This window comes from Octodon degus, unplaced genomic scaffold, assembly GCF_000260255.1.
Source record: "Octodon degus isolate 3935 unplaced genomic scaffold, OctDeg1.0 scaffold00282, whole genome shotgun sequence".
In the NCBI taxonomy this organism is placed as follows: Eukaryota; Metazoa; Chordata; class Mammalia; order Rodentia; family Octodontidae; genus Octodon; species Octodon degus.
Genome location: NW_004524858.1, coordinates 1,392,334 through 1,404,416, shown reverse-complemented (window position 1 = coordinate 1,404,416; position 12,083 = coordinate 1,392,334). Strand labels below are relative to the sequence as shown.

Sequence of the window (12,083 nt, the reverse complement as noted above, 5' to 3'; positions counted from 1 at the left end):
TAATTTCTTTTTGTTCATTGAAAAGAACAACCCTGAACACCTTCTAGACCCTTCCCTAAAATACAGAAAAATAAATAAACTATCAAATTTATACCTGTATTGTAACATCATGTAACTCAGTTGTGTCCCAAATTTTCTGATCAAGGAGATTATGGGGCCACAGAGGAAGGTGATCAATGAGGTAGAGTGTGCCTAAGGAGAGTCACATGGAAAGAAAACACTCTCTCAGGCTTTCACAGCGAGCAAATTGGTCAAGTAATGGCCGTGACTCATCCACATTGCTGACACTCACAAAGGATCTACAAACTGTGGTACAGGGTTTCAGGCTAAATCCTGAGAGGATTTGACTGACCTTGGCAGATACAAAAGTTACATTTCTTATTGTATATGTCTTGCTTTATCTTGGTCTTAACCATCCAGCAGAAAAGTATATAACCAAAGTATAAAAAGTAAAGTCATTTTAATAGACTGAGTTGTAAAAGGCTCAACTCAACAACTTCTGACATTGCCAATCCTATGGATAACCCATTGCTATTATGGACTACTGTACTATATTGGATTATTTTGCTGAATTCATGCACTTACAATATTTAAATGACAATGGAATACCCTTCTCTGATAAAACTAGACAAAAAAGGGGATACAAATGAAGGACCATTTTGTATCTGTTTATTCAAAGTAGTTAGGATAGATATACAACTACTTTCTCTTAATTCAGTGAATAGAAAGATCTGTACTAATAGTGTTTGTGTACAGGATATCATGTCTGCATCTTGTACTGTGAATAACCACTATGAAGACAATAATGTGCAATGTATTAATTATTGAAACTGTCTTACTGATCGGTTTTGAAACTATCTCCTTGCTATTTGTTTCTCAGTAAAATTATTTAAGAAAAGAAAAAAAGAAAGGCACAGTAGTGCTTATATTGTTTGATAAATTCTGTGCACCTATTTCTTGTAATCTGAGCAACTACTTTGAAAAGAACAATATGAATTTGATAACCATTGTTAATTTCTGATCATCTTACTTTAAAATTCTGTATCTTTTTGTGCTTATTCTCTTTAAATATATAAATTTATAAAATTTATATTTTTTCTTTGTTAACTTCAGCAAACAAGATATGATCCATAATGTGCTTAATTACAATATTTTATTCTTCCCATGTTAATCTCCTCTATCAACTGCACTTTACTAAGGAGTACTTTTCTCAAGCCGTAAGTAAGAAGAAATTGATGTTGTCGGAACAGTGTTCTCTATAGATGAACAATGGCCATGTATACTAACACACTTTATCCTGAATCAGAATTAAAGAATATATACTGAAGTAATTATATGTTACTACTGTATGCTAGTTACTGAGCTCAAACTGGGAATAAGCACGTGCTTCACTCCACAATCAGATCTACCTCTTCGACCAAAGACACCCTCAGTGCAAATGTGTGATGTCAAGAACGTAGCCAGGCAATGGATAAGGGGGGAGGTGCTGAATTCTTTTCTTCTGTGTTAGCTAATAGCATTTTTTAAAGAGATAAAGTGTTGGAACCTAGTCACCCTTGGTTATATTTAATGATGGAGAAAGAAATTAAAAATTGTAGGACGAAATAAAGGAGTTTCCTTAAGAATATTTTTGATTCACTGGACTGAGAAAAAGAAATCAAAAAGCCAGGTGCCATGTTGCACACCTGCAAGCCTTGCTACTGAGGAAGATGAAGCAAGAGAGTCACACATTGGAGGCTGGCTTGGGCAGCTTAATCAGATGCTATCTCAAGGGAACAGACTAAAAAGGACTAGGGATGTAGCTCACTGGGTTCGCAACTCTAGGTTCATGCCAAGGAAAGCAAAAGCCAAGCACAAAGAAGACAATAAAAGAAATGAAAGGGGACATGGAGTGTTTGGCAAGGTGCAATTGAATTAGGTGCATAAAAGAAATGTTGAACTGAAGGAAAAATATGCTTTTGCCCTTCAAAAATTATTCTTCATCTCAGCATGATGGGGAGACACAAGATAGAGATGAACAATTTGCCCATCAGCCCCACTTGTACCTGTGTCATTGGTGATCTCATTCTCTGGACAAGGCGTACAATCAAAGCAGCAGGCAGGCTTTCCCTCCTGAGGGCTTTTCCTAAACCCAGAACTGCAGCTCTCAGTGCACACCGAGCGGGGAGTCTGAGAGAAATCAGACACATGTTCATAACTACTTTCCCGAATCTTGCAGAACTAAAGTGAAAACACTCTATATGTTTATAAAAGTACGGGGGCATAAATGTTTCTTTTCTGGTCATCAGGATGGTGGGTAAATTAGAGCATTCTCTCCCTTAAAAGAATACTTACCTGTGCCCATGTGACCATTCCCTGACAAAGAAGAGACCACAAATCCCACAACTAACTTTTAGCTGTTTACATTTACTGAAACACATTTTGAGCAGATCCAACATACCTCTGTCTTGCCCATTGCCCACTGTATCACCTCCTGAGACAAAGACAATTGTTGACCTTGTGGTACATGAGAGGAAAACTCTCCTACTTTCACCTTCAGTCTTAGGCCTTCTGGAAAATTCCAAAAGTTGAGAATGTCATACTTTGTGTTCAGTTTTATTTTCTTATCCAAATTCACATTGTCTCCAGTAGGATTGTTAAACTGGATGCTCCTCAGAAAGGGATGCAGCTGAAAGACACATCATGCTCCAGTGAAGTGGATCTCAGAGATAAGACAGAAAAGCTGACCGAGGAAAAGCCTGCCAATAACTTTCTTCCTTGTTTCCTGTTGATATTTGGACAGAATCATCCAGTGAAGTAGAACAGATAAAACCTACAGTGCACTACTGTATCATAATGATCCCAAAGTATCAGTCCTGTTCGAGAGAAAATAGCTAACTCCACCTAAATAGGCAGTGTACATTCATGTTACAAAAACTCAACTGTGAAGGCAAAACTTTCCAAACTCAATGTTTCTCACTGTTCCTAGATGCCATACCTTTAAATAAAACTTTCAATAACAAATGGAGCTTAAAAATTAAATGTGGCATTTTATCGAATGCATGCACTGTGATGCTTAGACCATTTGATACACAAATACATGTTTTATATTTTCTTTTTTAAACATTTCAATGGAAAGACTCATTTTTTCTCATTAAATCAAGGTTCTGCACTTGTTTTTCTTTACCCTTTGGCAGTGACTCCTTTCCCTTGTCGACAATTTCTGCACAGAAGGAGAAAATAACCTCAACAAGGAAACTACCTCTAATTCCATGACAACTTACTAGAAAAATTGCAAGACACACACTTCAAGGCACAGGTATTGGAAATGTGTTGGGGGCAGGCAAAGACCCAAGTATGGAAAGATAACCTGGCAAGGGAGCTGAGTTACAGCATCAAGTGTCATTTATAAGTGGGTCTGGGATACCCCGTGCTGCTGGCACTGCCAGGATCTGGAAAACTCGGTCTCCACAGACAGGCCCCAACACCCAAAGGAAGAGCTGACCTCCATGCTGGCAATTGGAGTGCTGCGGTCAGCACATTCCTGGGAGCCACATTGCACTGCCCACTTTTGTGATCTCCATCTTGAACAGGAGAAACAGCCAAGCAAGTGGGTATCTCAGAAGAGGGCACACAATAAAGGAAGATCAGAAGGCAGTTGCAAGTTGGGACCAGTGAGCCCTGAGGAATAAACTGGGTGTGTCCCTGTGTAAGGACCCAGAATAAGACTCCGGGTCTTATTAAGAGAACCCTGGCTCAGTGAGCTACAGAAGTCAGAATCAGCTGTGAATAGTGTGATCTGAATGAAGGAGGGAAGTTAGGTCTTGGGACCCAGGAAGGATGTGGGGCCAGCACTGAAGCCCCTGGGGACAGTGAAGAGAGAGACATCAAGCAAGAAAAATGATGCTGCAGGGGACACTTTCACCCAGACCCTGGTCTCCCTGCACAGGAGGGGGGCTCAAGCCTGCAGACCCACAGGGACTGTTGGCAACCCAGAGGCCTCCATAGAGAGATTCACAGGGGAGCAGTGTCTCTCCATTGTACTGTGAAGCAATGACACAGCAGTATGCAGTGGCTACTGAGTTTTTTCAGGTTGGACAGCCCATATGAGAGGGCCATTGGCCAGAAGCCATCTAGGAGAGGGGCCAACTGAACTCAGAATTCAGAAAATTTTCTAGCTCAATCTCATCACCTGAAGCTGAGTTCAAACCTGCAGAAGTCATGTTAGCTCCTGCAGGCTGAATGGATCTGCTTCCAGGCTAATGGCCAAAAGCCAGCAGGAACTCGGGGAAATTAAAGACGCAGGATTGCTGTTGGTGCCCACCAACCCACCTTAAAACTATAGCTGGCTTGGTAGGATTCATCAGTGTGAATCTGGACTCTATTTCCACGCTGACTCTCAGTTACTACAGAGAAAGTAGACATCTTGTCCGAGTTTTCTTTCTTTTTTTCCTCTGCCTCTTCTTGTTTTGTTCTCCTTTCTTTTTGCTTCACTGGGTGTTTTTTTTTTATTATACAACCTTTTATTTTTAAAAAAAAATGTTTCTTTTTACAGAATACACTTTCTCATTAGCAATTCCCAGAAAGGGAAAGTAATTTATTGCTTACAATTTTACACTTGTGGCCCAATCATTCTAGACCAAACAAAATGCTTTTGAGAATGAATTTGGAATCGGAAGTATTCTGATTCATCTGCAAGAAGATCTCTTCCCTAAATTCAGAAGCTCTCCAAGCTTTTCTTCAGAGGATTCAGAAATCTGTATTATGAAATACCAGCATTTCCTAATTTCAAAGTCTCTATAGGGTGCAGAGTAATTATCATTATCTGGTACCAATTGAACAGGCAGGGACATTTCCAAAGATTAAACACTATCTGATTTTCTGAAAAGTAGTTACTCACGGATTTCCCTTTGTCTATTATTCCCAAGAAAAATGTGAAAGTACAGTCATGTATTACTCCCAGGAAAAATATAAAAGTATGGCCATAAATTGACAGTAATAAAGCTGAATTTTCTTTAAAAGATAAATTAAAAGGCAAAAGCTCATATGTAATGTTTAATTATACTGAGTCTTGAGTGTTGGGAGGCAGACCCATTAACTCACTAAAACACAGAACTCAGTCTTACTGTTTCTTGGATATAATTTCTCTCAAACATTTTCCTTGACTTTAAATGCTACAAATGACCATCTCACAAGGCCCGATGAACTTATCCGTTACTTTTTGCTTACTGTGAGCTGAATAGCATGACAGAGTAGAGGCAAAGAGGTACACAATCAATCCTTAAACTAGTAAGTCCAGAAGATCAGAGCTTCCACAGCATGGCAACAGCTTTGCAAATGCCCACGTCATGGTAGTTGAAGTAATAAAGCCCAGCAAAAGTTAAAGCTGAGAGTGCCAAAAGGCCTGCCTTGGCAGCTTTCTGGGGCACAGCTCCATGAACATAGTACGTCACAACTTGTCCGAGGCCCCAGTGACTGTGGAGAGTGAGGGCTGCAGCCAGGGAGTAGTCCATTGCAGAGCAAGGATTCAAATATGCAGCAGGAAGCAGGCCCAGGAGCAAAACACTGACTGCTCTTGCACTAGTCCAGTGGACAGACGCGGCCTTGGAACCAGCGTGGCAGCTTGGCAACAGGTGAATTGCTGGGCTCCACACCATCCTGGGGATAGTCGGTCTTGGAGAAATGCTGAAACATGAGCAGGTTTTACCACTGGAGTTCGAAGACACAGGCCTTGGGATCCCTGGGCTCCACGGAGGACACTCAGCCTCAGGATAGCTGCCATCTTGCTTTTCTTCACTGTTTATTATTTTTATGTTTGAACCAATTTTCTAGTTTTTGTGGATGTTGTTTAATTGTTTTTTGTTTCATTTCATTATGCTCCTTTTTGTGACTGTCTCCTGCCCCAGTTTCCCAAAGTTCTTATTTGTACCAGGACTTGAGCTCAGGCTCTTGAGCTTGCGAGGAAGGCACTGAGCTGCTGATCTACATCACAGTCCAAGTCCAACAAAGTTTGTGCGACCCTCATTTGTGTTCTAGTCTTGCTTCCTTGTATTTTTTAAGGTTTTATTTATTTACTTACTTACTTATTTGATACAGGGTCTCACTATGCAGCTCAGACTAGTAGTTATCCTCCTGTATCAGTCACCCTAGTGCTGGGATTGCAAGCGTACACTACCATGCTTGGATTCAATGGCCAGGATGGCTCGCCCAGAGTCCATGGGATGTTGGGGCATGCAGTACCAGGGATTTAACCCTGGTCCTTGTGCTTGTCAGGCAGGCACTTACACCAATGAGCTGTCTCACCAATCCTTCCATTCTTGCTTCTAATCCCTATATCCTTCCTTTTTCTACTTTTTCCCCCAACCAGTTCTAGAATTTTTCCCCTGAGAGAAAAATTGCCACACTGAGGGCCCATTTACTGCATACAATTTTCCTATTCATGTTAGATTTTGTTCTATAACCACAAATATGCTCATATGGCTAAAAGTGGCAAATTAATGGTTACTTCAGTTTGTCATTTTCTAGGCCATGTTTGATGCTATTACTACTGCTAACTGCACTACTTTAGCAAAGAGGACATCATTGATCTAAGCAGATGTTCCTCCTAATATCCCAGGACTCAGATTGCCTAAAGGTCATAGGAAGTACTGTGTGCCAGTGCCAAAGAACTGGGGGATGGGCCAAGCAGTCAGCAACTTCTCATCTGCAATAAATTGAAGAGGCAGAATCTTCCAATGGACTCAGACCCAAAAACCAGCTAGACCTGGAAACAATGCCAAGAAGTAATCATTCTGTAAGGATTACAAATACTACCAATAAAACTACTCACCATAGGCAATTTATAAGCATTAACCCAGGAATTAAACTAAAAAATAGAAAGGGAGCAATGAAGTGGAACAGTCTGAAATCCATGCCCCTGGATTCTTTGAAATGGAAACAGGGGGAGTAACAAAGAAAATTTAAAAGGCTCTAGGAAAAACTCAAAGCAGAAATAATGTCTCAGATAATTGTTGACACGGTGATCATCATGAAAGATGTACTTAGTGACTCTTTTTTATGTATTTAGGACAAGACCTACAGTTTCTCACTATGCAGATCAGATTTGAAGTGGTTCTCCTGTGTTCAGCCTCCCAAGCACTGGGATTACAGGTGCATGCCAATCTCAATCACCATCTCAGCATGCCCCAGGGGCGGGGACTGCACAGCACACCAGAGATGGAACTCCAGCCACTGCGCTCTGCCTAAGCAGATGCCTTAACCTACTGAGCTATCTGGCTGGCCCAGTGACTCTTGAATTTATACAGATTTTTTAAATGGAGGAGTTTAGGAAAGTGATGGAAGCCCTTAATGCCCAATATAGGGGAGGAATGGAATCCATAAACAGACTCAAACAGATATCCAAAAGACTCTCATTTCTACTGCACCAGAAGGAGCCAATGTGAGGACATGGTCTCACTTGCACAAGGGAAGACTGACACTAAGAGATCATGAAAAGATCTAGTAAAAACCAAGGAACTCTTAGAAACCAATCCAGCTGTGAGATTATGCACAGAAGAACAGAAAATTGATCTGTGTCAATGAAAAAGCAGGAATAGGGAAAATGACATTTTAAAAACGCATTCACAAGAGACATGGCAGAAAAATTCATGGGTAGGGAAACAGACTTCTACATACAGTGAGGGAGGCAAATAGAAATCCAATTAGCCATGATCAAAAAGTCTACATCAAGACATATAATATCCAAGACTCCAGAAGTTCAACATGAGGGGAAAAAAGCCTGGAAGAGAAAAGAAATAAATTTCCTCTAAAGGAAAACCCACCAGAATCACAGCAGACTTAAAACAAACACTCAAGTGAAGGAAATCTTAAAGTATTTCAAGCCCTGAAAGTAAACAGCCTCCAACCAACAATGATGTGCCCCACAGAATTATCTTTCAAAACTTGAGAAATAAGGTACTTCTATGACAAAGAACACCTGGAGAAAATCATCTGTACCAGTACTCCACAATGTTCAACAGGACAAGGATTAAAATTCAATGAATCACAATAGAATGAATACAATACTTAAAGCAAACAATGAATAGAAGAGGCAAAGAAGCCACTAACAGAAATATAACATGACAAAGATAAGCCAATATAAATCAGCTATTAATACCAATGCTAATGGTCTCAAATCATCAGTTAAAAAACAAACTGACAAAATGGATCAACAAGCAAGAGCCAACAATATGCTGCATACAAGAACCATGTAATTTTAAAAAGAAATTTGTAGACTGAAAGTTTCAGAGGATTAAAAACAATGTCCTATGTGATAAGAACCCAGAAAAAATCAGGGGTAGCTATACAGATGAATGTCCATTGTGTATCTGTGTATTCAAAGTGGTTAGGATAGATATACAGTTACATTCTCTTAATGAATAGAGGGATTTGTTCTAATGGTGTTTGTAAATAGGATATCATGTCCGCATCTTGTACAGCAATTAACCACTAGGAAGAATGTATGCAGTGTGTTAATTATTGAAACTGTCGTACCGATTTGATTTGAAACTGTCTCATTGCTATTTGCTTATCAATAAAATTATGAGGGGAAAATAAAAATTTTTAAAATAAATAAATAAAAGATAAAAAATAAACAAATTAGATATCAATCCAAGGCTTATTAAGAGAGACAAAGAACACCTACACTCTTAGAAAGGGGACAATGCAAGAGGAGGAGATAGCAATCAAAATATAGATGCACCAAACACAAAAATCACCCAACTGTGTAAAATAAATAGTAACAGACATGAAAAGTCTGATAAACACTACTACACTTGTATTGGATCTCAATACACCACTATGACAATAGACAGATCAAATAGCCAAAAAATCAACTGTGAAACAGTATGCCTGAACCCAACTTTTAAGCAAATGGACTCAGTAGATGTGTACAGAGTGTTCCACACCACATCAAAGAACACATTGTTTCTTGTTCAGAAAACATCAAAAGTGAATTTATTTAACCATACTCAGCTGATAATACAGCAAGTAGGTGAATAATGCATGCTATAGCACGCTGAATGAGCTGAAAACAAAATGTTGGTCGGAGGAAGACAGAGGAGCTTTGTCTTGTAAGAATCAGAACCGAGGGGCTCCACAATCATCTGGGATCTGCTCAGTGTTGTATCTGTGATTAGAAACGTACATGATAGGAACTCCAGGGATCTTCCAGATTCTCGGTCAACCGTGGCACAATGTAACACTTGTGCTGAGTTACTGTCTGCACTAAGCAGTCATTTGCATAGGTCCCTTTATGTGTGCAAGGTAATTATTCAAATGTGGATCCTTGGCAATCCTTAGGGTCACCCAATACTTCTATCCCAGTTTCTCAATTTCTGCCATTACACAATCAGTTATACAAGAGATACACTTGGCCTACAGACAATCCATCACCCATTGTACCACAGCCAATTTGGCTTTGATGGAAAAGTTGATGAAATTGGTACCAACCAGGATATGATAGGGTGGGCCCAGCTGTGCATTATACTGGAAGAATAAGCAGGAAGAATGTTGGTAAACTTCTCTTTCCTTTAGAGCACTGAGATCTTTCTTTCCTTTCTTTTTAGATTTTTTATTTTTTACATCACTGTGTTAGGTGAAATACACCAGACACACAAGCTTCAGTATTGCATGGCTTCTCTTTCTCAGAAAGCCAAAGTTTTTTTTTTTTTATTTCTTTTGTTTTTTGCAGAACTGGGGATTGAACTCAGGCCCTTGTGCTTGCCAGGAAAGTGCTTATTCCACTGAGCCATCTCCCCGGCCCTCTTTTTAGATTTTAATCTATCCTTTTCTTTGAGTGTCTCATCTCTGAGACTAAGCATTTGCTTCACGGTCGCATACTTTCTTGTTTTCTTTTGTTTCCCCATGTACACACCAGAATCCTGTTTCTTCCAGAATCGCCCAGAGTACACATTCTTGTCAGCTTCATACATGATGTTCAGTAAAATCCAGAAGATCATCTGTACCTATTTGGGGACTTATATTCTCATAAGGTAGAAAATGCAGCAAATGAATGGATTCCTAGCTACATATGAACTACCAAAGCTGAATCAAAAAGACATAAAAATTTGAAATAAAATAAAAGTAGTCAATGCAATTGAAGTGCTATTTCTCAGAATTTTTCAGGGCTGGCCAAATAGCTCAGCAGATTAAAGTGCCTGCAAACAGGTACAGGGGCCTGCTGTGCTGGCCCCACCTCTGGGGTGTGCTGAGACAACAATTGAGATGGCATGGCGGCGCACACCTGTCCTCCCAGCACCTGGGAGGCTGTGAACGGGTGGATCACTATGAGTCCAATCTAGTAGTGAGACCCTGAACACCCTGTAGACCCTTCCCTAAAAATACAGGAAAAAAATCAACGATTGGGCTGTCATCTTTCTGAAAAGTTTCTGAGCTTCAAAAGAAATCTCTGAAAAAATAGAGAAAACCCATGAATTGGGGAAAAAATAATAGCTGACTCTCCTCAGACAAAGGCCTTCTATCTAGAATACAAAAAGAATTAAAACATATCAGGTCCACAAAATTCAAAGACCCAATCCAAGCTGGGCATCTAAGATGAGTGTATACTTCTCACATGAAGAAATACAAATGGCGAATAAATAAATGAAAACATGCTCAATATCATTGATCATTTGAGAAATGCAAATTTAACAACACTGGAGGGCCAGCAAGATAGCTCAGCGGACTAAGCACCTACTTAGGCAAGCACAGGGATGGGGGTCAATCCCTGGTACCACGGCCCAGTCCCATGGTCATGCCAGCCCTGCCACCCAATGCACTGAGCCATTGACCAAGTTCAGGTGTGTTGACACAGGTCTGTAATCCCAGCACTGAGGAGGCTGAAAACAGGATCACCAGGAGTCTGAGCTGTGTACTGAGACCCTGTGACAAATACAATATAAAAAAAGAACCTGATATTCCATTTCACTCCAGAAAGAATGGGAATCGTCAAGAAGTCAACCAATAACAAATGCTGGGGGTAAGGGGGTTCTGGGGATAAATGAACCCTTTTCTACTGTTGGTGGGAGTGCAGACTCATACAACCACTGTGGAAATCAGTTCCATTCAACCCAGATATTCCCCTCCTGAGTATGTTTTCAGAAGACCTGAAATCATACCACACCAATTCATGGACACCCATAATAGTGCAATATGTCACACCTAAATCTTGCAAGCAACCCAAATGCCCATCAATGGAGGAATGGTTTAAGAAGATGTATTTTTTATACAGCAGAGTATTATTCAGTTATAAAAAGGATAAATTTCAAGCTTCTATTGGTAATTAGATGCAACTATCAACCACTCTTAACTGGAATAAATCAGACCTGCATGTGCAAACATCATATTGTCTTCTTAGTGTAACAACCTGAAAGAGTAAATAAAATCTGAAGGGTGTAATAGATATTGTGGAAAGGAAGGAATTACTGAAATGAGGAGAAGGAGAGAGAGAGTGAAGGAGCAAGCTATTTCTATGTATATGAGCAAGAGGGTTTGGATAATTGTACTGTGGACTTCTGCTGGTATACAGAAAAAGGCAGTTAATGTTTAGTATTTGTCTTCTTTTTTCTTTTTTCCTTTTTCTCTCTCAATTTCTCATGACTTTCATTTTCTGTCATTCTTTCTCTTTCCAGTTTGTCTTCATATACGTGGTAATCTGAACAACTAAGATGAAGGCAACACTACACAATACAATGAATACAGTGGAATTCACATTTTCTTCAGTAAAATTCTGTATCATTTGTAATTTTTTTATTTTCATTACTATATTGTATTCTCTTTTTAAAAATTAAAAGTACATAAGAACTCAAAAGAAGAAATACAAATAGAACGGTATAATATAAGTAAAAGGAAAGCAGGATCTCAAGGACTAACTAATCAAAAGAGGGAAAGGAGAAGAGCTAGGAAACATGAATAAGTCAAGCCATACAGTTATATGTAGAAGATGGGCAAGGCAATGATCCTGAGAATTTCCAAAAGATTTTTCATCTAGCAGTTAATTGGAAAGAATCTCACCCTGAGAATCTTTATCAGTAACTATATATACTGATACCTGTGAGCTAAGCTAC

The 12,083-nt window shown here is 39.6% G+C and overlaps 1 protein-coding gene and 1 pseudogene across 1 annotated transcript in view; both read right to left on the bottom strand.

Moving 5' to 3' along the window:
• LOC101584922 (vomeronasal type-2 receptor 116-like) overlaps positions 1-12,083 on the bottom strand; it is a 35,759-nt gene that overhangs the window by 20,503 nt on the left and 3,173 nt on the right. The window contains exons 3-4 of the mRNA XM_023707208.1: positions 2,441-2,668; positions 2,046-2,169 (exon numbers count right to left, since the gene is read on the bottom strand). Of these exons, the coding sequence (XP_023562976.1) occupies positions 2,046-2,169; positions 2,441-2,668 (352 nt within the window). The remainder of the gene's footprint in view (positions 1-2,045; positions 2,170-2,440; positions 2,669-12,083) is intronic.
• On the bottom strand, positions 5,281-5,761 carry LOC101570654 (annotated as a pseudogene).